At 41.4% G+C, this 27,992-nt stretch overlaps 1 protein-coding gene across 1 annotated transcript; it reads right to left on the bottom strand.

Moving 5' to 3' along the window:
* Positions 1 to 27,667, bottom strand: GABRR3 (gamma-aminobutyric acid type A receptor subunit rho3). Its single transcript, XM_063127609.1, has 8 exons — positions 27,592 to 27,667; positions 21,380 to 21,447; positions 19,830 to 20,053; positions 18,074 to 18,156; positions 16,230 to 16,370; positions 7,550 to 7,702; positions 128 to 168; positions 1 to 27 (listed from the first exon to the last, which is right to left on the bottom strand). Exons 1-8 carry the CDS (start codon positions 27,608 to 27,610, stop codon positions 22 to 24), a joined length of 735 nt encoding a protein of 244 aa, XP_062983679.1. The 5' UTR covers positions 27,611 to 27,667; the 3' UTR covers positions 1 to 21.
* Positions 27,668 to 27,992: the final 325 nt, after the last annotated feature.

Below are 27,992 nucleotides of genomic sequence, written 5' to 3'. Positions count from 1 at the left end.
CTTCCACTGTGGTGAGATAATTTACAGCTGCATATTCAATGACAGACAGGAAGACAAAGAGAAAACTGATCCATAAGTATACATCCACAGCTTTTATGTAAGACACCTGAGGCATTGAGGCACTTACTCCTGTGATTATGGTTGACATTGTCAGCACAGTAGTTATACCTGCAAAGAGGAAGGGGAAAGGTAAAAGGGAAATATCAGTTTGCCCTTGCATTTTGCTAAAATAATGCTGGGTTTGTGTCCTCTGTCCCTTCCTAGTCAGAAAATATGGAATATATTATGCCAAATAACTGAATTGAACATACTGGAATTGTAATATTGCTGCCTGATTTCACCCAATGTCCAAGCTTCAGCAGCACAATAAGTGTGTAGGACCACTGACTTCCCCTAAGCATTTGGGCTGTGCTAGCAATGTTGGAACTGCACCTGAGTTGGTCAGAGGATTTAGCTCCATCTTTCTCCTTGGAAAGTATTCCCTAGTGATATTTTTTATCTGTGGATCAGCATGAACAGTCAAGGAGTTCTTATCATTCCAGTGGAGGACCATGTTTACAGCTGAGCTTAGAGAGAAATGAGATGTGACAATCATACTAAGAGGGCTAGGCCAAGACATTTTACTGCATAAGGCAAAGGATAATACACACACACACACACACCATCATCCACCATTCCACCTACAGTAGGTGACTGGACTGGAAGCTAAATCTTACTTCAACTCTGGTGATGGGACAGTATCCTCCATCTTACCTGAGGGCAAGTAGGCCAGCTTAGGAATGCACACCTCTGTCCTCCAATGGAGGGAAATTGACATGAGCTGCTATTACTGTACACCACCGAGCATCTGCCATTTGAGACAACTGTTTAGCTCTGTCCAATGGAAGAACCAACCCTCCATAATAGCTTACGTTTTTCAAGTTTCTTATCAGTCTTCTTGTTACCACCTTTTGGAATGCAATATCTCTACCATTTCATTGGGATCTTCCAAGTATCTCATACGAAGCTTAACTGTTTTTTTCTTAAAGTCCTATTTAAGATAATGAATGTTACTTTTCCACTTCAAAAGCATGGTTCTTTAATGGATATTTGAACAAACTCCATAGGTTGGTTTTTTTTAACCTATGACTCTCAAGGGTATCCCTTAAGTAAGATGCAAGATACCACATATTCAACTTCTGGGAACATTGCTCTGTTAGGATGAGTAATGGGAAATCAACCATTCACTTTTAAATCTCTCTAGCAATTAAACATGGCTTGATCCTGGGAGTAACTATGTTGAAACAGTGGTTCACAGGATAATATATTAATATCCATTAGATACCATGCTTTTTAACATTATTAATCATTGAGGTGTGGGGGAGGGGAAAGGGGTTAATCAGCATGGTTTCTCTGTACTGGTACAATGAATAATTTAAGAAAAAGCATGTATGATTTGTTGGCTTTGTAAAATGTATCCTTGTATCTTAAACCCAAAAAAACTGTTGAGTTTCATATGTACGAGTGAAAGGGAAAGGAAAGGAACCTCTCATGCAAGCACTGAGTCATTACTGACTCTTGGAGGGATGCCAGCTTTCACTGACGTTTTCTTGGCAGGCCTTATAGCGGGGTGGTTTGCCGTTGCCTTCCCCGGCCATTATTACCTTTCCCCCAGCTAGCTGGGTACTCATTTTACTGACTTCGGAAGGGTGGAAGGCTGAGTCGACCCGAGTCGGCTGCCTGAAACCAGCTTCCGCTGGGATCGAACTCAGGCCGTGGGGAGAGTTTCAGCTGCAGAAACTGTTGCTTTCCACCAAATAATGGAGGACGAGGCACTTTACACACACACACATTTTGGAGACCTAGTTCTAGGTTTTTATTACTGTTCTTTTACCTTTATCTATTCCTGTGCTGTTTGTTGTTTTGTATTATATTGTATTCTTTTAAATATTTGCATTATATTTATATTTTTAACTGTTTATGTGGCATTTTATTCTTGGAACTGTAATCTGCCTAGAGAACATTTGTTGTTAGGTGGATTAAACATATAATAAATAAATGAATAAACTTTCACCAATGAAAATCCCTGTCCCCTACCTCGATGCTCCTATTTGCTCCAGAAAGGAGGCTGCTCAATAGCAGCTTCTGTCCCAGGGCAAACAGCAGCTTCAGAGAGATTATTTTTGTGTGGAAATGGTACAGGGGGAAAAAGGGGAAACCTCCTGCCCTATCATCCCTGACCAGTGGCCGTGTTGCCTGGGGCTGGTAGGCAGATGGAAGAAGAGAGAAACAACGCGTTTCGGCTTGTGTCCTATTAAAGGCCTTCTTCAGGCGATTGCTAGAAGATGTCTGCAGATCTTCCTCTAGCAATAAGCTGCCTCCTCTAATAAGCAGACCTCTTCCAACAGCCCCCTGAAGAAGGCCTTTAATAAGACACAGGCCGAAACACGCAGGCTTCCTACAAATAAACCTTTCTGCATCCTGAGGACTCATTTCTCTCTTCTTTTGATTCGACTTGGATGCTTTCCTCCTTTTGGTTTTATATGGAGTAATACAACATCTCAAGGGCCAAAGGTTCCCTACCCCTGCTCCAACTATCCCAAAGACTAAATAGTTGCTCATTTTTAAAGTGGTAGGAAACCAACCTCCAAAACTGTACATTGGTTGCTGACATTTGCCCTTAACTCCATAATCCTACATGGGATTGTATAGGTAGTGTACACTTGCAACACACGTACAGCTAAAATAAGGACCACATGTGGGCAAGCACATGACTCACACCCTAAACATCTCCATGCCCCTGGCATTACAGATCTTCGTAAATTTGAGTGCTATGAACTGAAAAGGGGCTTGGAATCACATTCAGGTGAATGCACTTAGAAACTCCTAGTACTCAGATCTTTAAGTTCAGCATGTGAAGATCTTTAACACAGCATGGAGCATGTGGATATTTGAGGGTGGGGCTTGTTCACATTCCGTTCCCATTTTACCTGTATTCATGTTGCAGAGAACACCTGCATATAGCTTTAAAGAATGTTGTATAGCATGTGTCACTCTGGATGGGGGCTGGGTTTGAAACCCTCCTATCCAACTATAGCAACACCAAGGTCAGGCGATGTCAATTCTTCCTACCACCTCTGATCCTTCTCTTCTCCAGTCACATTATTGAATGCTCCAGATCAAATTCTGTACTTGCCTAGCAATTCCAAACATGCTTTTCTTTATTCCAGGGGCCATGGTACCTGCGGGCACCTCCAATGGCACCCCCCAACAAACATTTTAATTTCCCCCCATTTAAAAAAATATTTGTACATGGATTTGTATATACACATAGCAATGAATACATATGAAATGCAAATAACCATGTAGCAATTATACAAAGGCTTCAACAAAAGCATAACAAATATCCAAATATGAATCCATTTGAAGGTAGCGCCTATATGCCATCCATTCAAATATTGAAAGTATTGTAACGTCCTCAATCCACTGCATTATAGGAAGTGAATATTTATCCTTCTAATCTTGTAATATCAGTCTTTTAGCTGTCAAAAGGTCATAGAAAGTCGATTTATGCTGACCATTTATTAGTTCCCATGAAGCAGGTAAATAATTTAAAACAGCTTGTACATCAGTGAATATTAGACTGTTCCAGTACAAAATTTGTCTGAGTTAATAACCTCCTCCCCAAAAGAAGCAACTACTGGATGTTACTAAAACATATGTTTAAAAGAAGCATTAGCTGTATTGCACTGCCAGCAATTAGCCAAATTAGACAATCCCTTATTAAATAGACGTTGCAGTTCCAATAGGCACAAAACAAATGTTTTTGCTGAATAAGATACCAGTGATTACTAAGCATCCTCTCAGGGACAAAGTCTGGGACAAATGTTATCTGTCCATTGAGTAGCGCTTCACTGTTTGTAGCCTTAAGAAACATCCATTTTTCTTTTGCCTGCCCCGAGGGTGTTGCTGCGGCTTAAGCTGAATGAATGCCTCTGTTGGTTTGAAAACAGAGGTATAGGAATGCAAAACAAATAGGTAAATATCAAAACATATGAATTGCGATGGTACGTCTTAGCAAACGTTGGTCCAAACTACACATAACGTTAATCAGGTGGTTTATCTTGAGTGCAGGATTTTCCTATCAGAAATAGCCACCATACAACTCTAACTTGGGTGTGTGTGTAGGGGGTTTAGCCCTTTGCCCTCCACAGCAGTCCTGATACAGATCCCCCATACATGCCTGCAATTCTCATATGGGGGAAAAGTTCCCATTGAAGCAAATGGAAACTCCCCCCCCCCCACATGAAAATTACAGACATGGGGCCCTTGGTTTGGATTAGTACCAGGGCTAAAGTACCCTCTGCTGCCCTCAAGAGTAGGGTCTGATCTGGATCTGGATCTCTCTCTCTCTCTCTCTCTCTCTCTCTCTCTCTCTCTCTCTCTCTCTCTCTCTCTCTCTCTCTCTCTCTCTCTCTCACACACACACACACACACACACACACACACACACACACAGGCTTATTTCTGAAATAAATCCTGCACTCAAGAATAAATCACATTATTAATGTCACATGTTATTTAGCCTTCAGTCTAGAATGGCATCACTGACTTTTGCAGGGCCATTCCAGGACAGATTCAAAACAAAACAAAACAAAAAACCCTATAGTGTCTGCAAGGGTTTCTGCCAGAATAAATGAGGGGAATGTCCAATTGTTAGCACAAATGATGTTCCATTAGCAGAAACTAGGTTCTGAACTATGAAGAAGAGATGAAGCCATCTAAAGTTATGTTTGCGCAAGCAGTCGTGCATTATGCTTCCACAACTCATTGTGCAACCTAAAGGGCAACCGTTGCACATCCTCTTCAACTGTTTGTGCAACAGAAAGATTTAGTGGAGCTCCACTAGAGCTATTTCAGTTTGCAGAATGACATTGTTGGAGAATGCCCTTAGTCTTTAATGTACTCTTTCTTGGTTTTGCTGCAACAGACTAACATGGCTACTCCTCTGGAAATTCTTATAATATTTGAGTGGATTTAGGTTTTCACTGACTGTGTATATAAGCCTTTTTTTTTGCCTAAGTCAATACTCTTCAGAGAAATACATATCTCCACAGATCATTCGGTGCCCATAAAACACCACTTTAGAAAAATAGAGGATTTTTTTTTAATTGTGGGTAGCTATACTTGCACTTGGCCTGGAGAGACTGGAAGAACAGGAGGCAGAAGGAGTTGGAAGCAGCCAGATATGGAAGGAAACTAGAAAGAACAGGAAGCTGGAGGCTGACATGCAGCAGGTACTAGAGGCACTGTAGTAGGGGCATTGAACCTCTTTCAAGTCCGAGGGCAGAATTCAATTTTGGAGAAGCTCTCTGGGGCCACATTCCAGTGATAGGTGGGACCAAACGCAAAAGGCGTGGGGGCGAAAATACCAGAAATACTAAAAAAAACCAGCATTTTTTAGCTAGAAGTTCTTACTGCCAGTAACTAAACCAAAGAAGAGGCATTTCACCCTTTTAGAATGGGGAAAAAGCTGTGCAAAAGCCAAGAAACCCCCAAGCGAGTGGCCGTTGGGGAAAAGGGGGCTTGGCCATCTGGAGGAACCCAGGTGACTGGATTGAAACTCCAAGGGGCTGCCTATACGTGCTCAAAGCCCCATGGTAGCAGTGAATTTGTGCTGCATCAGTTATATGACACAGCTGCAGCTTCACAGCCACCACAGGGCCTTTCTGCAAAGCTGTGTGATAAAAAAAAGTCAAGGACTTCCCCACCACCACTTTTTCGGTGGGAGTGAGATCACTCCAGCTCTTCCACCATCTGACTTTGCTCCATGGCTGAATTGGGAGGGGGGGTTTCCTGGTGGCAGGTGACCAGCGATTGGTCGCCGAAAGCCAGGAAGAGGGCAGGGGGCGGCTCCAGTACCTAGAGGACTGCCGGAAACTCCACACTCCCTCCTTGGCCTGGAGATTACCCGATGCCACCCAAGTTGAGCAAAACACAGTGCCAACTCAGCACTGTGAAAACAGTCCCTAGGTGGTCCAGATTTGGCTCACAGGATTGAGGTTCAACAGCCCTGTACTATACCTGTGGATTGCAGGTGCTAGGGATAAACAATGGGGGAGCAAAACTATTGCCTCCATGCTCTGATTGGGGCTTCCGAGAGGGATCTTGCTGACCACTGTTGTAAATGGGATTCTTGACTAGACAGATTCTAGGGAGGGATCTACACTACTGCTTTTAAAGCGCTTTAAAGCACTTTGAAAACGTTTTGAAAACTGTATATGCAGTGTGTCCTGGGCCCAAACAGTTGTCAAAACTTATAAAGTGCTTTAAAGCAGTAGTGTAGATCCCCCCCTTGGTCTGGTACAGCAGGGTTCTTATTATGTCGTATGGTCTGTTGCCCAAGCAAGGGAAGAATTCCAGGCTTCTAGCACTTATACCATGTCTAGCCACTCCAGAGCTCTTTTCTACCTGCCCATTTCAGGGGCCATTCAAGAATACTACAAGGCTTCAGCACACACTAATGCATTTAACTGACCAAGCTGGATCTCAGATGCCAACCACGAGGTTCCCAGTTCCTGGCACCTGACAATACATACTAATGCATATATTACTGACACACATATCAATGCATGATACCAGCTCACGCACAGATAAATAATTTGTGGTTTATATGTGGTAAATGCATATTTGACACTATCTGTAGTAAAGGACTATTTTCTACTGCTCTGGTGTCACTTGCGACTAAGCTAATAAAATCAGGTTTATTGGCCAGATCAGCCACTTTTTCCATGCAGGGCAAAGGTGACTTCACAAGAAATAATTTCTTGTGACAGATGATTTTACAAGAAATGCTAAGTTAATTAACCCTACAGACTGTTTCCTCACCTTCCTTCCTCTCGTTCTACTGGGCCTCTCGTTCTACAGGGCCTCTCATGGCCCTGAACCACAACAAAAAAATTGTGGTTCAGCATAAATTCCTTTTACTAGTAATGAAAAAGTGTTAAACAACTTAGGAAAAGCTGAAATATGATGATATGCTTATCTACACACATGCATCTTCTGTAAGCTAGGTATAATGCAATACAATGAAGTTACAACCATGCTTTTCTAGCTGTAGCAAAATATCCACCCTCCAAGCCAAGGGAGGCTTTGTAGGTGGCAACAAGGGAGAGGGTCTCTTTAGTGGTGGCCCCCTGACAGTCGAATGAACTCCCTAATCAGGCCTACCTGGCACCAACATTGTCATCTTTTCAGTGCCAGGTTAAGGCTGTGCTCTACTCCCAGGCATTTAACGACATATGACTGGGCACTTATGCTAGCCATCTAAACAGATCCAGTATTCTACTGAAACTGTTTTAATTGTCTAAATTGTTTTAAATTTTGTATATTGATATTTTTAAGCTGTATTTTATGCTGTGTTTTATCATGTTATGAACTGTTGTAAATCGCCCAGAGAGCTTTGGCTATTGGACACTATAGAAAGTATAATAATAATAATAATAATAATAATAATAATAATAATAATAATAACAACAACAACAACAACAACCTTCAGTTGAAGTCTTACCAAGTGATACTCTCGCAGGAACAGCTCTTCGGTCAATCCAAAATGAAACCCAGGACAGCATCACCATCAGCATAGATGGGAAATAGGATTGTAGAACAAAAAAGAAAATATGCCTCCTCAGGGCAAAGTTTATGAAAAGTCGATTGTACCAACCTGTTGAAAAATGCAAACATGTTCATTAACATCCACATTATGTTCTTCTTACTCTTAACTTTGCCCTACTAATAGGCACACTCTTTTATTATTATTTTATTTTTATTTATTACACCTATATACCGCTCCCATAGCCAGGGCTCTCTGGGCGGTTTACAGAAATTCTAAAATTAAGATAAAAACGAGTATACAAAATTTAAAATTCTAAAACACAGAACATACACACGTAAAGCATTAAAAACCGTTAAAAAACTAAACATGTGGGTGATTAAGATGTGCCGCCATATCCCTGGGCAAAGAGGAAAGTCTTAACCTGGCACCGGAAAGATAGCGTTGGTGCCAGGCGAGCCTCGTCAGGGAGATCATTCCATAGTCTGGGGGCCACCACCAAAAAGGCCCTATCCCTTGTTGCCACACTCCGAGCCTCTCTCGGCATAGGCACCCAGAGGAGGATCTTAGATGTTGAACATAGTGACCAGGTATATTCACATTGGGAGAGGCGTTCTGTCAAGTATTGTGGTCCCAAGCTGTGTAAGGCTTTATAGGTCAAAACCAGCACCTTGAATTGGGCTGGGAAACATACAGGCAGCCAGAGCAAGCGGACCAGAGCAGGAGCAAATCTACACGTAGTACTGAAGGCGCTTGCGTGCGCCTCCAGTGCACCATCAAAACGATGATGTCGACGGTGAAAGAAGAGACGGAGGAAGAGACGGAGGAGGAGGAGGCTCCGTCTCTTCTTTCGCCATCTACACCATCGTTTTGACGGCGCACTGGAGGCGCACGCAAGACTTGCTCACATCCAGTGGGATTTTTTACTCTAGAATTTTTTATTCTAGCAGATCACATGTCATACTACAAGCTGCTTCTGAAACTGCCTTCAATTTGTTGTGGAACTTGGGGTGCAGGTGCTGTTGGAGAAATCCATGACCAAAGTTCTCCTGGACTTACTGAGTTAGGTGTATGGTTCTTTGGACCACAACCTGTGTAACAATATTGCTGCGCATAGAAGGGAAAACCATAGAAGAATAATGCCATATTTGCAAAGCATTACAGGCATGGCCATGCGTGACTTGTCATACATGCATGGCCTCTTTCAACTTATCAGCAGCCCTTGAATTGTCCGAAAAGAGTTGAGGGGAATGACTGACATTAGTGAAAGTATGACAAGACAGAAACCAGCCAACATAAGAGGGTATATGAATCCTTTATACCATGTGCCCAGTAACAAAAAACCCCCATCTCTAAAATGCAGCATTTCAGCAATGTAGAAAAGTAAGTGCTTTGCTAAATGATTGGAAGTAAAGAAAAACTATTCAAATACGGGCTAACAAAATTACACAGAATTACAATTAACCCACAATAAATTTGACCATGACATGCACAATGAACATTTGTTTTCTTATAGGCTTCAGGGATATTTCATCATCATACATTCTCAGGTTATATTTGCTGTCATTTCTTCATTAGCTACACTGTTTTGCTGTTAAACTAAGCGTTTGATTACTGAATTAGCCAGCACCACACAGGGGGGACAGTGCCACCTAGTGAATATTCTGCCCTACCTGAATATAGGAAAGCATTATAGCCAAACTCTTTGACATGCATATTATAAATACATCAGATTAATATGTGGTCAGTTAAAGACATGTATATGCACTGCATCATAAATGCAGATTTAGAGTATTTGGCCCTGTTTGAAACAACCTCAAAACGAGTTCTGTTCTGTACCCCCAAAGGAGATCTGGCTGGTCCACATTTACCTGGCAATAAATCCCATTAGATATAGTGGAACTTTCCTTCTGACAAAACATGCATAGGATTGTGCTGTTGGATTTGTATTTCTCCATCTGCTGTATGATAAATCTCTTCGGAAACTGAGGGGAGTTTCACAAACAGTTTGTGATATGGAACCGGGTGGGATGTCTGTCATTGAAAGTGAAAAAGTGAAAAAGAAAAAAACCCACTAGAAATTCTAGTGAAGACACATATCTATTGTTTTATCTTATATGTAGCTGAGCTTAATCACCATTTGGGGAACTGGCCTAAAATAACTAAGGAGGAATTACATGTTACACTCAAATATGTCCTACAGTGCAGGATGTTTGCTTCTATTGGGGAAAACGGTTTTGGAAGAGGGTGACCTGGAAAGCACTTGACCCTTCCCCAGCAATTGTCTTTTCTAGTGCAACTCCTGCCACTATCGAGCTGCTTTTGCCCCTGGGGGTGCCAAACACATCTGAAGAAGCTGTTTAGGGGTGCTGGGGAAACAATTTGCTTTAAAAAATAGCACAGGCAGAGGAAGGGTTAAACTAACAACTGTGATCACCAGATTAATGCAATAGGAATATAGGCAGCTGCCTTACAATGAGACAGACCGTTCATCCATCTAGCCCAGTATTGTTGACATTGGCCCCGTTCAGACAACACACTAAAACATGCTGCTTAATCACAAAATGGTTAGCGGAATGCATTGACCTTACTGCATTCCCTTAACCATTTTGTGGTTAAGCAGCATAGTTTAGCGTGTTGTCTGAACGGGGCCAATGACTGCCAGTAGCTTTCCAAGGTTTCTGGCCAGAGTTTTTGCAGCCTTATCTGGAGATATCTGTTCATCCAGCAAGCACTTAGGACAGTTAAATCCACCACCCCAAAAAAGGAACATACAACTTTAAATTGCACTATATTTATAAAATACAAGCATTTCATATAAAAACTAATTCAATCAACAAAAAACCTACAGTTTACAAAACAACGTTAAGGCTGTACAGTTTTCAACCAAGCACCAAAAAGCAGCCCTTCCCCAACCTCGTGCCCTCCAAAGGTGTTGGACTACAACTCCCATCATTGCAAGTCAGTATGTCCCATGGTCAGGCATGCTGCAACTTATACGCTCCACAAACATCTGGTTTGTGGAAAACTGATTGGGGAATGCTGTTCTAGAGCAAGGGCAGGCAGAATGTAGATCACAAGATGTTTTGAAGTTCAACTCATAAAAGTTCCTGTCAGCATGGACAATGATCAGGAATGCCGCAGAGGATTTTTCTTACGTGTTCAGCATTGTGAGAGCAAAGACAGAGCTAACACCTAATAGATTCATGTGTAAGGGTTATTTTAAAACTATTGAAGAAAATGTTTTTTGTTCTAACCATAACGTGGGAGTTGCAGCGCAGCACATCTGAAGAGCACTAGGCTGGAGAAGGATGGTTTATGCTTGGATCCTATACATGTCTTCTCAGAAGCCAGTGCCACTGAGTTTACTAGGGCTTCCCCCCAAGTGGTATAGGATTGCAAACTAATCTCATCTGAAAGGAGTTCAAGACACCCAAACTAATCCTTTTCTGTTCCTCTGTCACTCTGATGAGATGATGTATTGTGGAGGGATTGTGGGGAGTGAACAGTATATTTTGTATGAACACATTTTAAGGGGGGGAGGAAAAAACATTGCTTCTTTGAAGGGCAGGGTATTGACCAAAAGTTGAAAATGCCAGCCCTTGCTCTGGTTCTACATCTCCAACAAATAGTGCCCCTTCTGTTATCAATCGTGCTGCGCCATGCGAGACGTGTGCGAGAAAAATATATATTGTGCAGCACCTGTATTTGATAAGGATTTAGAATAGCATTCCCCATCCTGCTGTCCCAGCATTCCTGACCATGGGGCATACTGACTTGCAATGATGGGAGTTGTAGTCCAACACCTTTGGAGGGCACAATGTTGGGGAAGGGCTGCTCTAAACAAAAAAGAGAAGTAGGTGGCTCTAAGTTGTTCGTCATCAGTTTTCCACAACCCCACAGTCACCTCTGCATATCCTATTCTCCATCCTGTCCTCATGGTTTATCTGCTTTGGGAGAATGAGAATTTCACTGGTACTTTCTGCCTCCTTAGGGAGGATGTGGCGTAATAGGCCTGTGAGCCTTAACTCCCAATTTCCCTGCTTTTTTGGTGCTTGGTTGAAAACTGTACATCCTTAACGTTGTTTTGTAAACCGTAGGTTTTTTGTTTATTGAATTTCATGGCTCTGTGTAACGGATGACCACACAGGAAAGAAGCCATATAAATGTATGGAATATGGGGAAAGTTTCAGCCATAGTAGGACCTTGAGTAGACATCAAAGAACCCACACAGGGGAGAAACTATACAAATGTGTAGAGTGCGGAAAAGCTTTAAAAGTACGTTCACCCTTACTTTACATCAAAGAATTCACCGAGGTGAAAAACCATTTCTGTGTACTGAGTGTGGAAAACGCTACAATCCCCTACACACTTACCAGGGAATAAGACCATTACATTCAATGGGACGTACTTCTGAGAAGACACTGACAGTATTTGCTAGAGGAGGCAGGCATATTACATATGACTTGGGTGTGCTTTGGGATAGCCTGCTGGAAAGAAGGTAACCTTTTTGCAGGCAGTTAGAGTAGAAAACATATAATAGTGGATTAGGTGATGAAATCATCTGACCTGGCATAAGGCATCTATGGTATTTCTGTTCCTTCCCAGGAGCTCAGGGCAGAAATAACATCTCCCCTTCCTACCCACCCCCCCAAACAACCCTGTGAGGTAGGCTAAGCCAAAATTGGGTGGGATAGCTAATACCCTGGAAGACAGAATCAAAGTTAAAAGTGATCTTGATAGGCTGGAGTGCTGGGCTGAAAACAACAGAATGAAATTTAATAAGGATAAATGCCAAGTTCTACATTTAGGAAATAGAAACCAAATGAACAGTTGCAAGATGGGGGATACTTGGCTCAGCAATACTAAAAACGAGAAGGATCTTGGAATTGTTATAGATCACAAGCTGAATATGAGCCAACCGTGCGACATGGCTGCAAAAATGGCAAATGCTATTCTGGGCTGCATTAATAGAAGTATAGCTTCCAAATCACCTTATGAAGAGAGACTGAAAGAACAAGGCATGTTTAGCCTTGAGAAGATAAGATTGAGGGGTAGACATGATAGCACTCTTCCAATACTTAAAAGGTTGTCACACAGAGGAGGGCCAGGATCTCTTCTCAATGCTCCCAGAGTGCAGGACACGGAATAATGGGCTCAAGTTACAGGAACCCAGATTCCAGCTGGACATCAGGAAAAACTTCCTGACTGTTAGAGCAGTATGACAATGGAACCAGTTACCTAGGGAGGTTGTGGGCTCTCCCACTCTAGGGGCATTCAAGATGCAGCTGGACAACGATCTTACAGGGATGCTTTAGGGTGGATTCCTGCATTGAGCGGGGGGGGGGGGGGGTTGGACTCGATGGTCTTATAGGCCCCTTCCAGCGCTACTATTCTATGGTTCTATGATCAAAAATGCATTGCTGTGATTCAGGGGGCTATGACAGTTTTGTGCATTTATTTTTAAGGGTGGAAACGGTACAGTAACTTTCAGAATTGCATCAAACTTATTATCAGCAGCTATTCAGTGCCCCAATGTATAGATAAACACCTAGAAACTGATTCCATTGACAGTGTGATCCAGACATCCCATGATAAAAAGTCTGCATGAAATATTTTTTTCAAATACTAGCAAATAAATCATTTATTTATTATTTATTACATTTATATACCTCCCCATAGCCAAAGCTCTCTGGGTGGTTTACAATACATTTACATGTATCATACGTCATTACTTGAATATAAGGTTTAAACAATATCTGAAGCTGGCCCAATGGTGCAATCCTATGCATTTTAAGATGAAAAGTAAAAATCCTACAACTCCCAGCATTCCTCAATGCTGGGAGTTGTAGGCCTACCCCCTGCCCTCAACATGCATAAGATTACACCCTTATGGACTTAAGAGTATTTCTTCATCTACCCCAGTGATTCTTCCAGTGACAGGATGCAAAAAGAGAAAATATTTTCAATGTATTATTTTTATTATTATTATGCCCAACATGTTTCAGAATGAAGAGCTCATTAACTTTTGTAAACTGCCCAGACAGCTTTGGCCATGGGGCAGTATATAAATGCAATTAATTAATTAATCAGGGGGTAATCTTTACAATCCCAAATTCTAGGAAGCAGAGAAGCCAGCTTCTAGAGATGTGATCCAAACCTCTTCAGAAGGGAGAATAGTGTTATGCGGTTGGGGTCAGTCTAAATTATCTCTAGGGTTCCCTTACTCAGTTCCTCAGATCACAAAGAGCGCTTTGCCATGGATCCCTATGGGCAAGTATGGTTCCTCTGTGGAGCTCAAACATGTCTAAAGTGTCCCATTTTTAAAGAAAGGCTGTATTTTATAGAAAGCCTTCTCAAACCTTAGAGAAACAGCCTTTTTATTGTAATCTTTAAAATAAAAAAGGCTGAAAAGAGAGTCTGAGAAGGATCACGGTGGTTTATGAAGTAAGGTTTCCTGAAGGAAGAATATTGCCACAATTAAAATTGAACTGCTTAAATAAATAAATAAATGAACAAACCCTAATGCCTGCTTTTGTTTGTTTCAAAAAGAGAGTTTGAATAATTTTACTTATAATAGAAAAGGATGAAACTGCAAATAGTCTAAAACTGTTTAAAATTAATATCTAGACAAATTTGACAAACCATGCCTTAAGAGAAATATTTTTACAGAGATTTACCCATACACACACCCAAACTCCCCCAGTAAGACTTCGAGATTAACACTGCAAAGGCTGGAATCTGTACAATTTTCAAGCGTGCAAGCTAAATACAGCTCTGTAGCCTTGCTCCCCAATCCGCTGCCTGTTTCCCTACAGACTTTGATGAGACTTACTCCAAAGTAAGTGCCAAATGATTACACCCCTGCAGCCCATTCCTATCTAGCAGTAAATTCAAAGATTTTGTTCCATGTCAATGTGCACAGCATTACAGTCCTAAATATCTTCGCAGGAGCACCCCCCCTCCCTTCAAGATCCTTGCAGTATACGAGCCCCATATACATCTGCACACACATACATATACACCACTCGTATTCCCCTCCTGGATACCCCTCCCCTCCCCTCCGTCCACACACCCTCCCCTGCACCCACGAAGGGGGGGTGTCTGTCTATTAGAGCTTTATCACACCAGCACCCACATACCTGCTTTCGCAGTTGTCTTGCTATTGCTGCTGCGGCACAGAGCTACCAGCTCTAGCCGCTGTTGTTTTGCAGCGATCCTTTGAAAACCAGGAAGTGAGTTTAAGGGGGGAAATGGCAAATCTTTTGCAAATTAAGCACAATTAAAGCAGGATGCATGGGAGTACTTCACAATAAAAGCTGATTTTAAGGCGGAAAACTTCTGAGTCCTTTGCATGCAATTCGCAGTGATTGCACAGTATGGCGCTGGTGCAATAAAGCTGTTAAGCAGCCAGCCCCCTCCATTCACCCAGCTGCCATCCCATGGTTGCAAAGATTTCTCTAATAAGCAGCAAGAGACGAGCTCAGCCAGTACCTCCCATCCCCCCCGCTACACTGTGTGTGTGTCCCGACTGTCACCGCCCCCCCAGCCCCCTTCTCTTTCTCGGGCTAATTACATACATGCCAGATCTCTCTCTCTCTCTCTCTCTCTCTCTCTCACACACACACACACACACACACACACACACACACACACACACACAGAGAGAGAGAGAGAGAGAGAGAGAGAGAGAGAGAGAGAGAGAGAGAGAGAGAGATCAGTGGATGCCGGTTCCTGGATGGCTTGGCAACAACAGGCAAAGCTGCGGGAGATCGGATGCTCTTCCTTTCGTGCACCGCCCCCCCCCGTCCTTTCAGCCCATGCTTCACGTACTGACAATGTATGTACAGGGTTGCACTGTAAAAGGCTCCAGTCCTTCTTTCCTGGAGAGTTGCCCCTCAGCGCCATTGCTCTGGTAGGCCTTTGTTTTCCCTAAGGGGTGTTGACTTTTCGGGTGGCAGTTTCTCTCCTTCTCCCCACTCCCTCCTGGGAAGCTTATGCGCATGCGTTAGCTTATCAGCTTCCCATAGACTAACATTGGACGCAAAAAATGATAATTAAAAATAAACAGAAATGATTTTTTAAAAAAGAAAGGCCATTCCACCAACTAGAAGGACAGGGGAACACAATCCTACTATTGGATTGCATGCTAAGGGTCCCAATTTGGAGCTTTTTGTGTGCAAAAAAACGGTCGCCACCCAGAAGTATATAAGAGTCAGTTTGAAACAGAGAGGCTTTCACCCCTTTTGTTGTTTGAAGTGCCATCCTGCCCTCAATATTTCACCAATCTTCTTGAAATGCGCAGGGTATGTAAAACCAGCATTTCTTTCCTCTGTTTCAGAAAGATTGGTGAAACATTCTCTATTTTAGAATGCTAGAATGACCCACCCCCCAATAACGGCTTTTAACATGGTGGATTGCTGTTTGTACTCTTTCATCCTTAACACAGGGAAACACTCCCGTGTTTCCCTGTAATAAGAGAATGTGAAAACCAAACACCTAAATACATTCCCCCGTGGAAAGGGGGGAAATTTTCTCTAGAACTGGTTTCTTTCATATTCCTGCCGGCTATTATTTGCCAAGTTCAAAATAAATTTAGAGAGGATAAAAATATCTGCTTGCCAATAAAGTTCCATACCTGTACTGCTGTAAAACGCCAGTCCACTAGAAGCACTGAATTCTTCGATGAAGAACTGGGAAAGGGAAATGTGCTCATCCGTGCTCAGTGATTTGTTGCCATGCTTCCAATACAGCATCAAATCTTCTTCATTGTAGGCATCTGTGGGAGGAGTTTTTTAAAAATTAACAGACTATCACCCGCCTGTGACAGTTATTCATGGTAAAGACATGCACTTCAACTCACATTGCATTAGATATCATTTGAAGGGACCAGATACCAGACCTGGAGATGGCTCGGTTGTTGGACCAGTCACTAGAAACTAAGCCTACAGTGATGGACCTGTACTCTGACAAGGAAATATGGGATTACCCTCACCATTTTTTAAACTTTAAAAGTTTTCTAGGCTGGCTTTGGGGACAGAAGTCTTCTCAAGACAGTGTACAACAATACAATCCCATATAATAAGTAAATCTTGAGGTCCTTCCTAAAAACCTAGGGTTTGCATATAAGATTTTAGAAATGGATCAGTAATGCTAAAGTTAAATCCAAAGAGGATCTAAGAGAACGTATGATTTTGGATCAGTTCTTATATCAAATACTTCAAGGTATAAAACTTTTGGTTCAGGATAGAAATCCCAAAACTGTCCAAGATGCTAGAGAGTTACCTGATGATTTTACTTTAAATAGAGGGTTTAATCTGACTGGTAGAACAGATAAAGATTAGCAGAATAGAAATATGAATAAAGCTGGAGGTTTTAAGAGGGAGGTTGATAAGGGGGGAAATCAGCAGATCTCTGAAAATCCTGAGAACAAATTTTAGATAAAATCTTTATTTGGAAACACAGACAAAGTTTGTTATAATTGTGCTTTAATTGGTCATATTAAACCAAATTGCGCAAGACTGGGTAAGGAAAAATCCAGAGGAACCCAGAACTTGGGCAGTCACTTCACAAGAACATCTTCAAATAGAGGACTGACAGCTCTTCAAAGAGAGGGTGGTCCTCTATAAAATAGAACAGGGTGGGCAGAAAGTAGATCTCCAGTTGTTCGAGATCACATTGCTGATCACTGGCCATGATGGCAGGGGCTTCTGTGAGCTGAAGTACAAAACATCTGGAGATCTACCTTTTCCTGAAGGAGGACACTTGACCATCCAAGCCCTAAATATGCCTCCAGAGCTCCAGCTAAGCTCTCTGACTCTGTAGCTGATCTTGTCTCAGTTTCTCCCAGGTGAAACTACCAAAATTACAGGGTGAGTTCCTTCACACCTGCCAGGAGAAAGACAAGAGGATGTTCCTTTTCCATTCAGTTAGAGGCATTTCTGACAAGATCTAATTAATCATATTCCATAGGTAGGAGGAGATAGAGGTTTCCCATCAAGATATCTACTTAACAATAGTAGTGTCCAGGGCTAGCCCTGTCCAGCAGCAGGAAGTTTGACCAAATTTAATCAGTTACCCTTTCCTTGTTGCAATCACAGAATTATAGGGCTGAAAGGGACTTCCAAAGGATCATCCAGACCAATCCCAAATCTCACTAAAAGTTTAATAAATGTCAGCAATCCAGTTCTCAGGGAAGACCAGTGTAACTATGACATCTATTGCATTTGTTATCATACAAATTATGCAAGATTATACCAATGGAAAATCAGACATATGACATTACAGAGCTTTTCAACATAAGAAGGGGGAGATACTAAAGTTCCTTTTATAAATATCCATAGCTTTTAGGTGGCCAATTCCCAAGAGTTTTTAAAGATCCCAATGTTCTCAAGAGGCTAAATGCTGGTTCACAGAACCTCATTCCTACTTTAAAACATGCATATGGAGAATAATATAATACCATAGCACAGCCAGACTTACAGCTTTCCAACTCTAGGGAGCAGTTCTGAGTGTCAAGTGGGAACCTACTGAAGTCCATGAAGCACATGGCAGAAACTGTTATCCTGTCAGAAGGCAATGGGGTGGGGGAGAATAATCTTTAATTATCACAATAAAACATTTTGCTGTGCATGAGTCTTAATATCAGTGAATGAGAGATTGCAATATGGCTCCCATATTTATTCTTTTCTTGTGGATCAGTCTAATAATGGCCTCTCTCTCTCTCTCTCTCTCTCTCTCTCTCTCTCTCTCTCTCTCTCTCTCTTTTAATCCAGAGAAGAAGAATATATCAAAAATAAATTCATGGGAGAGTCCATGACTTTAATAAAGGTGGGGGAAAGGATCCCTGCTAAAAACCTGCTGTGGGGAGGGGATGAAAGCCACCCACTCCCAAAGATACTGTTGCTCCAAGGGTCCTTGGTGGGGTGCGGGGCTTCCCCCAAATGTTTTTTGACAGGACACCAGTTCCCCCACCGTTATTAAAACCAATGGAGCAATATTACTCTGACATAAATAAAGGTGAGGGAAAGGGTGCCTCGCAGGCACACGGGGTGGGGGTGGGGGGTCTTGGGAGGCGCTGCATTGCCGACCCCAGCACTAGACTTTAACAGCTCATACCACACATATTGGTATAAACTCATTATGTCAGGAATAAAAAATAGAATCAACAAATAATAACTCAATAGGGTACAACAAACATATTAACTCTCAACAGCTTTGAAAGATTAAACAACCTAGATAATTTTTTAAAGTATTTTATCTGGTACTGAAATTCCATCAAAGTAGGCACTAGGCAAGCCTCTCGTGAGAGGACATCTCATTGAAAAGAATCTCTCCCGGGCTGCCACTCACCTTAGCTCACAGGGTGGGAGCATCCAAAGAGACAATGATTTCAATGCAGACCTGATGCAAGTTATTTTGCTGCTTTAGGAGAATAAGAAGGCAGCCAACCCTATTACAAACATAGAATCTGACTGAACTAGCAGTTGAATCTTACTCCATCTCTGGCATTGGGACAGCCCCTTCTGTTGCATCTGAGGGAAGCAGGCTAGTTTGGGGGGCTCATGGGGGTTGCTGCCATCCCCACCCAGTAGTATCTGCGGCCTGAGGCAGCCCCCTCATACTGCCTAATGGTAGGGCTGGCCCTGTCTCAGTGACAGGATGGACTGAAGCAGAAGACAGAAGTAGTTGACATAGTGCAATCAAAGTTCATATATCATAGAATTATAGAATAAGACCATCAAGTCCAACCCCCAGCTCCATGCAGGAATCCACTTTAAAGCATACCGGACAGATAGCTGTCCAGCTGCATCTTGAATGCCTCTGGTGTGGTAGAGCCCACTACCTTCTTAGGTAATTGGCTCCATTGTCATACTGCTCTAACAGTCAGGAAGTTTTTCCTGATGTCCAGCTGGAATTTTGCTTACTGTAACTTGAGCCTGTTATTCCATGTCCTGACACTGGGATGACCAAGGAGAGATCCTGGCCCTCCTCTGTGTGACAACCTTTCAAGTCCTTGAAGAGTTCAGAACGTGACATTAGCAGCTACACAATTTTTGAGACTGTGACCACAAGGTTGTAGCTGCTACAGGCTCTACAGGTCATGTGAAGAGATCCCCAGTGCCTGTAATTTTTGTGAAGCTCATACTGCATAGCTACATCACAATGAGCTACTGTATCCCACAGGCATTCCTCCCACTTTCGTGTTTACTCTCCTGTGAGTGGACACTGTGCTTACCGTAAGCTGAAGAGCACATTGCCATCTGGGTAGACACGTAACATAACATTCTCCATAGTCGTGTCATGGATGAAAGATCTTTTAGAGTGAACAAAAAATATATCAGGTACCCAGATCTTTTTTATTAGTCTTCCATCAAAGGTCATGCTTCTGTTTCTGGTACTAGGAAATGAGAGTCTCTCATCTTTCCAGTAATGTCTGAGGTATAAAGTCATTGTGAAGTCCTTTGTATAAAGGAAATATAAAGGAAATTAAGAGAAATATTTTTTAAAAAAAATACCACCAGGCATTAATTCTTCAGTTTAATAATGCCATCTATAGAAGAATTACTACAGCTAAAGATATTTTTGAGCAGATTGTGCTCTCAGGGGGCTGTCTACATATGGGGAAAGCGCCGTGATGGCTGTGGATCTGTGCCCTGTTGGTTAGACAACACAGGTGCAAGTTTGCAGCCACCACGTGGCTTCCCTGCGATGCTGCAACTTGTCGCCTTCCACCAAGAAGAGGGCGAGGGTGGCTCCAGGACCCAGATGGTCGCCCAGAAATCCCACGCTCCCTCCTTGCCATCGGGATATTGTATTCAAAGAAGTGCTAACAAAATAAATACACCTGTCGTATGACGGGCTTTTTTGCTAGTATATAATAAAAGCACATAATCATTCAATAGCAAACTCAGATGGTTGTGTGATTTCAGCATTGGAGCCAAAATGGAACCACTAAGAAACAAGAGCAAACTTGAATGAACCCTGAAGTATACAGGAGTAAATATTTTTTTAAAAATCCCACATGCAGCAAAAACAAAGGCTCAGAACAATCCATTTAGGACCAAGCATGCTCAGGGGGCTTCAAGATGAATGGAATGTTGAATGTCAATTGAAAAAGAAAAACAGAACAGTGGGTAAAGGGGGAGTGAATCAGCCTGTTTCACGTCCTAACAGCTCGTATTATTCTGGAGGACAGCAGCATGGCTGGCTGGAAGGCTGTAGAGGAATTCCTCTTAAGGGGCGGGGGAGATAAACTGCAACATTTTCCTTCTAAAAGCCAACTTAAGTGGTCTGTGCTGATCACTATAGATGGAAAACAGGGCCACCCATACAGAGTAGGGAGGAATCCCAAAGTAGATAAAATTCAAATTTAAGCCCATATAAGTAATCTAAAACCCAAAAGAAAATTGAAGAGGACTCCACAGGCATGCTGCTCTCATGCATGCACAGTTAGGAACCTTCCAATGCTTGCCATTTTTCTAGTTTCACAATGCTCCATGTACCAGAGTAAACCCATCGTGGTGACTAGCATCTCCCACACTGACTCGTGCAACAGCACAGTGCTCCTTAATGGTAAGGGCATAGTGAATTTGATGAACAAAGGGAATAGCAGAAGTTTTTTCTGTCTAAACATGCCTAGGATTGCACCCTTCAACTATTGTAATTATACACCAATATTCAAAGAGAAGAGTATTATTTTTTCTAAAATGTCTCCACCCCTGACACCTAATTCCTAATTATTTCAGTGGCACTTCTGGATACTACTGTAGTGAAATGAAAGCTTACCATGTCAACTTCTGAAATGCTGTCAATACTTTCTACTTGCACATCAATGCCCACAGGTATTGGTGATCCTTTAAAAAATAAAAATAGAAAAAGCAAATGTGATGATCAGACAGGTTAATAATAGCTTTTTTAAAAATTAAGCCAAAACAAATAACATCCATGGAACTGCAGTATGTGGGTTTCTTGAAACTGTCTTAAATTATTTAAAACATATGTGTATCTTATAAAATCCCCTCACAGCAGGATTCAGTTACTATATGGTATGTGCAAACTTGGGTGACCATATGGCCTATTTTACAGAGGCCAGCCCTCTATTCGAAGTCCTGACCAGTCGAGCTCCAGTTTAACGCCAAAGAACCAGAAGAAGGGTGAACAGCAGGGACCTTGCAGATGCCCTTCCTCAGTTAGCACTTGGAAATTAGCCTGTGTAGATACACAGGTCACCCTGTCAGTTTTCTCCACTACAGTTTGATGGATTGTATTTCTATTTAAATTATAGTCATAATTTCTGATTTTGCACCTATATATGCAAATCTGTGTCCTCTTTGTGGTAATGCATTTCTTCTTTTGGAGTAATGCATTAAGTGGCCACCCTAGTGCAAATTCATATCATAGCAGCCCAACATACACATGTACACCTTTTTGTTTGTTTGTCCGTTTGTTAATTAATGAAAAGTCACTTCAGAAAATAGCAATAGTGAGCTGGGGAGGGGGAAGTTGTTCATGAAGAACTTAAGCATTTGAAATTGACTTCAAGTTTTAGCAGCATCTTTGAAATCCAGAGTTCTCCATTGCTTTGCAGCACACATGGAACTGTTCCTGTGTACAAATGCTTACACACATCAGTGAGCCTGCTGATCAGCCCTGCATCCTCAGGCAGCTCGCAAGGGGTCATTGATGCCGACACCTGTGTTGGATTGGGCCTATCCATCCAGCTGTTCCTCTGACTCAGCTTTACCTTGTGCAATAGGTAGGCTACCAGCTATTTTAAATTCCCCCAATGTCAGGGCATTGTGCGAAATCTAAAATAGTAGATGCCAGTCAGCTTCTTACTGTGGTGCTGCTACTGCTACCTACTGCCACCGGTAAGCCCTCTGGGGTGCTACTGATGTAAGGTGGCCCAATGTGAATTGGGAAGCTCAGAAGACGTTGTGAAGCACTCTCCTCCCCCCCCCCCACTTTGGATCTAAAGCTGAACCTGCTGCTGATAATTGTGCACAAATGTTTAGCTGGGCTTCCATGTATGCAATGCTTGGGGGGGGAGTATTCTCCAAATTTAAATATATAAAGGAAAACAAATACACTAGCTAGCATATAATGCTATGCCCAATGAGAAAAAGAGATAAGTACACTGAGAGAAAGAAGTGGGGAGGCCTGTAGGGAGATGCTTTTCACATTTGGCTGAATGGGGTAAATTCCTTCCCACGATTGGGAACCCTGCACCATCATCATCATCATCGAACAACAATAAAAATCACAGTTGTTGTTCCCAAACTTCACCATCCAGTTTTACTACAGTTTTGATCTTATTTATCATCTGATTAAATAGATACCAATCAGAGATATGATCAGGATCTTTTCACAAATGACCCTAAGAATATGACAGTGAAAACTGAAATGGATGGTTTTAAAGTCAAATGTCTTTTTCAATCAAGTTGCAAAATTGGGAAATGTAAAAAATGATTAAAACATCATTTGTAAAAACATCTTCAGTCACTTGGGTCAAAAGTCTTGTGCCAATACTTTTAAACCGTCAAGACAAATTTCATCATTTCTTGAATCTAGTGGAACAAAAACTAGAGGATAGAAAAGCAAATTTTGTTATAGAGTAATTTTAATAGCTGCTGGCATATTTTCATATCATTTCAGGGTGATTTGTAAATAATCTTTTTGCAGAGTACAAACAAACATGGAACTTGTTTCCTTGTTTCCTATATTTAAAATTTCTTCAGAGAATTCTGTTGGTTTTTCTAGATAGCCTAGAAGGAAGGCAATAGCTGAATATGGGTGTTACATAACTTTTTAAACTAGGTCATACACAGATGGTAACATTTTTCAATCTCAGCCATTTGGGGGCTGTTTAAAGTTGGAAAACAATTAATTATTGACACATCACCTCTTTAGTAACTGAGGGAAACTAATACAAAGACACACACACATGGTGTGCTATGCTATTCATGGTCCATTGATTTTTGAAAACAAAATTATTCAGCTATGGCTTTGTACAAAAATATGTGTGTGTCTTTTTCTTTTAAATAAGGGTGGAGAATCTGTGCCCTTTCAGATGTTATTGGACTCTATTTCCCATCAGTCCCAGCCTGCTGACTGAGTTGTTGCAGTCCAACAACATCTGGAGGGATGCAGGCTCTCCTGTTCATTTAAAATTATATTTTGCCTGCCTGGGTATTTTGATACTAGGGTGTAAGGATCTGTGTATCAATTTCAACAGATGGTCTGATTTATCAGTGGCAGTACCTTATATACTGGTAGATTGAATTGAATTATTGGGGCTGATTTGGAGCATTGTGAAAGCTTAATATAGCAGCTAGATCTAACCACCAGACACTGCTCAGAGTGTTGCCTTTTACTGCCAGGTAAGCCCATGAAAGTCCATTGATGGAGGAGAAGGCTCACCAGAGGGATCTTTGCTGAAGCCCCATTCAAATCTGAGCTTACCTGGCAGTGAATGGCAACAATGCTCTGAGCAGCATTGGGTGGTTGTGCTATATTGGGGGCATTGTCAGAAATTTAAATTGTCACTAGACTTAAGGGGGTGCCAGGGCAGGCATCAGTAATGGACCCTGCGAGGTCACTGAGGCCCATGGATGCCTGGGTGTGGGTATGGCCCCGACGTAAACAACTCAAGATAGTCACATACAAAAGGCTGAGCATTTCTATCAAGTAACAATCATTTTGGGTAAAACTGCTGCATACAATAGCAGATTTAACATAACTAGCTACTGACCGAAATATTTTTAGGTTCATATAAACACGTTCAAATATATAATAACATCGCCACAGGGCACTGCTATTTGCATGGCAATAGAATTTAGGGGAAATTAGGGGAGGATTATTTTGTTTTCCTCTCACATTTTAATTAAAATTTCAGCCACTCCATGGTTTAGACATAGAGCTGAATATACTGTATACCTAATGAATAGACAACCTGGTGCCCTCCAGATGACTGATTACAGCTCCCATAATTCTTGAACATTGGCTATGCTGCATGGAATTGATGAGAAGTATAGCTCCAAACACCTAGAGAGGACCAGGTTGCCTATTTATTAATTTATTACACTTATATACCCCGCTCCCATAGCCAGGGCTCTCTGGGCGGTTTACAGAAATTCTAAAATTGAGATAAAAACACGTATACAAAATTTAAAATTCTAAAACACAGAACATACACACATAAAGCCTTAAAAACCGTTAAAAAATTAAACATGTGGGTGATTAAGATGTGCCGCCATATGCCTGGGCAAAGAGGAAAGTCTTAACTTGGCACCAGAAAGATAGCAGCGTTGGCCTACTCCAAACCATAATGTGTACCTTCAATTGGGGAGTGGCCACAATTCATGCATGTAAAGCATGTGCTTTACAATTAATAGTGTAACTTCACACTTTTAAGTGGCTAACTTCTTTGCTGCAGATACATCAAGACAACTTATGTGTGTGCATGACATGCCCAGATCTTTAAATACCTGTGTGTGTGTGTGTGTGTGTGTGTGTGTGTGTGTGTGTGTGTGAAGAAATGCTATTGTATATAAATAACTGTTGATGTTATGTAGATACTCTGTGTAACCTCTGTGTCACTATAATATATCTGAATAGGCATGAGGCCTAGCTTTGCTACTGTGTATGGAGCCTTAACAGTTGTGGTTGCCTTGGTTACAGTGCCTTAAGAAGCCAGGCTTTAGGAATTTACAAATGTTTAAAGGGAGAAATTACCTTTGTTTTGATTGGTCTAGGAAATATCAGATTCTGATTAACTGGGGGTTCTAGCTAGGTGGAAAAAAACAGTTGGGAAATGGAGCTGACAGTTAGTATGAACAGTTAGTCCTAATCTACACCAAGCAGGATACTGCACTATGAAAGTGGTATGAAAGCAGTGTATAAGAGACAGGAAACACACTATTATTATCATTTATTTATTTATTTATTTATTTATTTATTTATTTATTTATATAGCACCATCAATGTACATGGTGCTGTACAGAGTAAAACAGTAAATAGCAAGACCCTGCCGCATAGGCTTACTTATAGCCGCATTGAAGTGCACTGACAACTGTTTGGGCCCATTGACACATACCATATACCGCTTTCATAGTGCAATATCTTGCTTGGTGTAGATTAGGCCCTTGTTGGTGGAAGGAGTGAGTGTCTGTTGGTGTGTGATAGACGGACTAGAGAAAAGCTCAGGAGAAAGTCAACAGCTGAGGCCTGGATATTAAGCTATTTATTTTCCGTATGATAACCGTGCATTGCTGGTGAAGATCCGGGGTAGAGGGCAGGTATCTGTGTTACATCAGGAGGCTACTCTAAGAAGGTTACAAGAAGGTTACACAGACATGCATTAAAAACCAAATAAACTGTACAAGCAGCCAATAGTACAACAGGAGGCGCTTTGGTGTAAAAGGAATACTGTACCCAAGAGCTGGACCTAGTTGTGAGTAAATTTGGCTGGGAGGGAGGTTTAGGGATTTATTTATTTATTTATTTATTTATTTATTTATTTATTTATTGCACTTACATACCGCTCCCATAGCCAGGGCTCTCTGGGCGGTTTACAGAAATTTGGCCTGAGGTTAAAAAAAAAAGTTATTAAGAGTCTTGTATTAGTAACAGTGTCTCTTAAGTCCTTAAGAAATGTCAATAAAGAGTCTTTTGAAACCCCAAAGTAAATATTCCATTATGCATAAAATAACTTTTTAATAAACCAGCGTTTTATAGATCAATTGTCTAGTTTTGGAGCCCATCTTGCGCCTAAGCGTCTCATACCAAGCTACTAGGATGGTTTAGTATTCTAAGACAATTGATTGCAGCAGAAAAGAGTCAGCTTGTGGAACTCTGATAGGCCCTGAAATGTAAGCATTTGCTAAAAAAAATAAGAATCCCCATGAGAGCTGGCATCGCTGTAAGCAAATAATTCTGCATAATGTACCTGGCGACTGTGATAACTCTTGGATTATCTGACACTTGTTTAAAGTTGTGGGTACATCATCTACAGTTTACATGTTTGTTACAGGAAACACTAGTGTAGCCACAACATTTGTGTCTGCCATGAAAACTGTAGAGCAACTCTCAATAATAATAACAATAATAACAACAATAATAAAACCAACCAAATAGCACCAATAGATAAAATTCAAAGATATATTTTAGAATCATTCCCTCATGCCAATTTGATATAATCAAGAATCGATAACTATCTTATAGTGCAATCCAATGCATGTTTAGACAGAAACTTGACTGAGGCACTATGGGAGCTGTATAACTTCTTTTCTGTCTAAACATTTATTTATTTACAAAAATTGTATACCGCTCCATATCTGAAACAGAATCCAGAGTGGTGAACATAAGAAAACAGTAAAAGATACAAAAATTAAAACACCATTATTATACTAATAAAAACACAGAATGCCAATAAAAACCTTGGCTGTCAGTCAAGTAATGCTAAACTGTTTTCAGGATGCACTGGAAACAATGCAATGTTGGTACCTGCCTGACCTCTAGGGGCAGGGAGTTCCATAGAAAGGGGGCCACCATGCTGAAGGCTCTTCTGCTGGTGGATTCCAGTAGGGCCATAGGTGCAAGGTTGCACTACGAGCATGCCCTCTGACGACCTCAGTGACATGCATAGGATTGCACCCTTAAAGACCTCTGAACAAATCTGCTCAATTCCAATAATTTGCTAATTGCTACTTTCAGTAGATAAGTTAATTTAGACTTCAAAGAGAGAATTCTCTCTGTAACAGTAAAAAATGTTGCTAAACATAAATAATTCAGAGCATTCTTTTGGAATATTTTCTTAAATACCAAATGTGTGTTTTGACCCATGTTGTTTAGTTTTTAATCCTCAGAGGAAGGGAAGACATAATTAAGTATATTATTCCATTTTTAAATGATCTATTTGACCCAAGCCCGAGAAATTTACTTCCTAAAATGAAATAATTAAATTCAGTAGTATGAAAAAGCAAAGCAGCTGCTCTTACCTCCAAAGCCAGGTCTCATTGCAAAATCATGATCCTCTATGCGGAGAAGTTGTTCAGATTTAACAGGCCGTACTTTAGTGCTGTCTAGTTTTCTCATCTTAATTTCTCGTTTGCTGCATTAAAAAGAAATAATTACATTTTACCCCAATGTAGACCCCATCACACATTGCTAGAGGTAGCACGTGCACACACACACGCGCACACACATATCAACTATTAAAATTATTGAACAATTAATATTGCACTTCATAGGTAAAAGATTCTCACCCCCTGGAGTACAGGTAATTCCTTACAACAGAAGTGATCCCTTTCAGGAAGGCCAGAGCGAGCACATGGTTTCCTGCTGTCCTAGGCCAGGGTTGAGGCAGGAGGTTTATCATAATCTACTAGCACAACTGGAA

Source organism: Elgaria multicarinata, chromosome 5, assembly GCF_023053635.1.
Source record: "Elgaria multicarinata webbii isolate HBS135686 ecotype San Diego chromosome 5, rElgMul1.1.pri, whole genome shotgun sequence".
NCBI classification, from domain to species: domain Eukaryota; kingdom Metazoa; phylum Chordata; class Lepidosauria; order Squamata; family Anguidae; genus Elgaria; species Elgaria multicarinata.
Note: the sequence above shows the minus strand (reverse complement) of the source record. Positions and strands in the feature narration are given on the sequence as shown.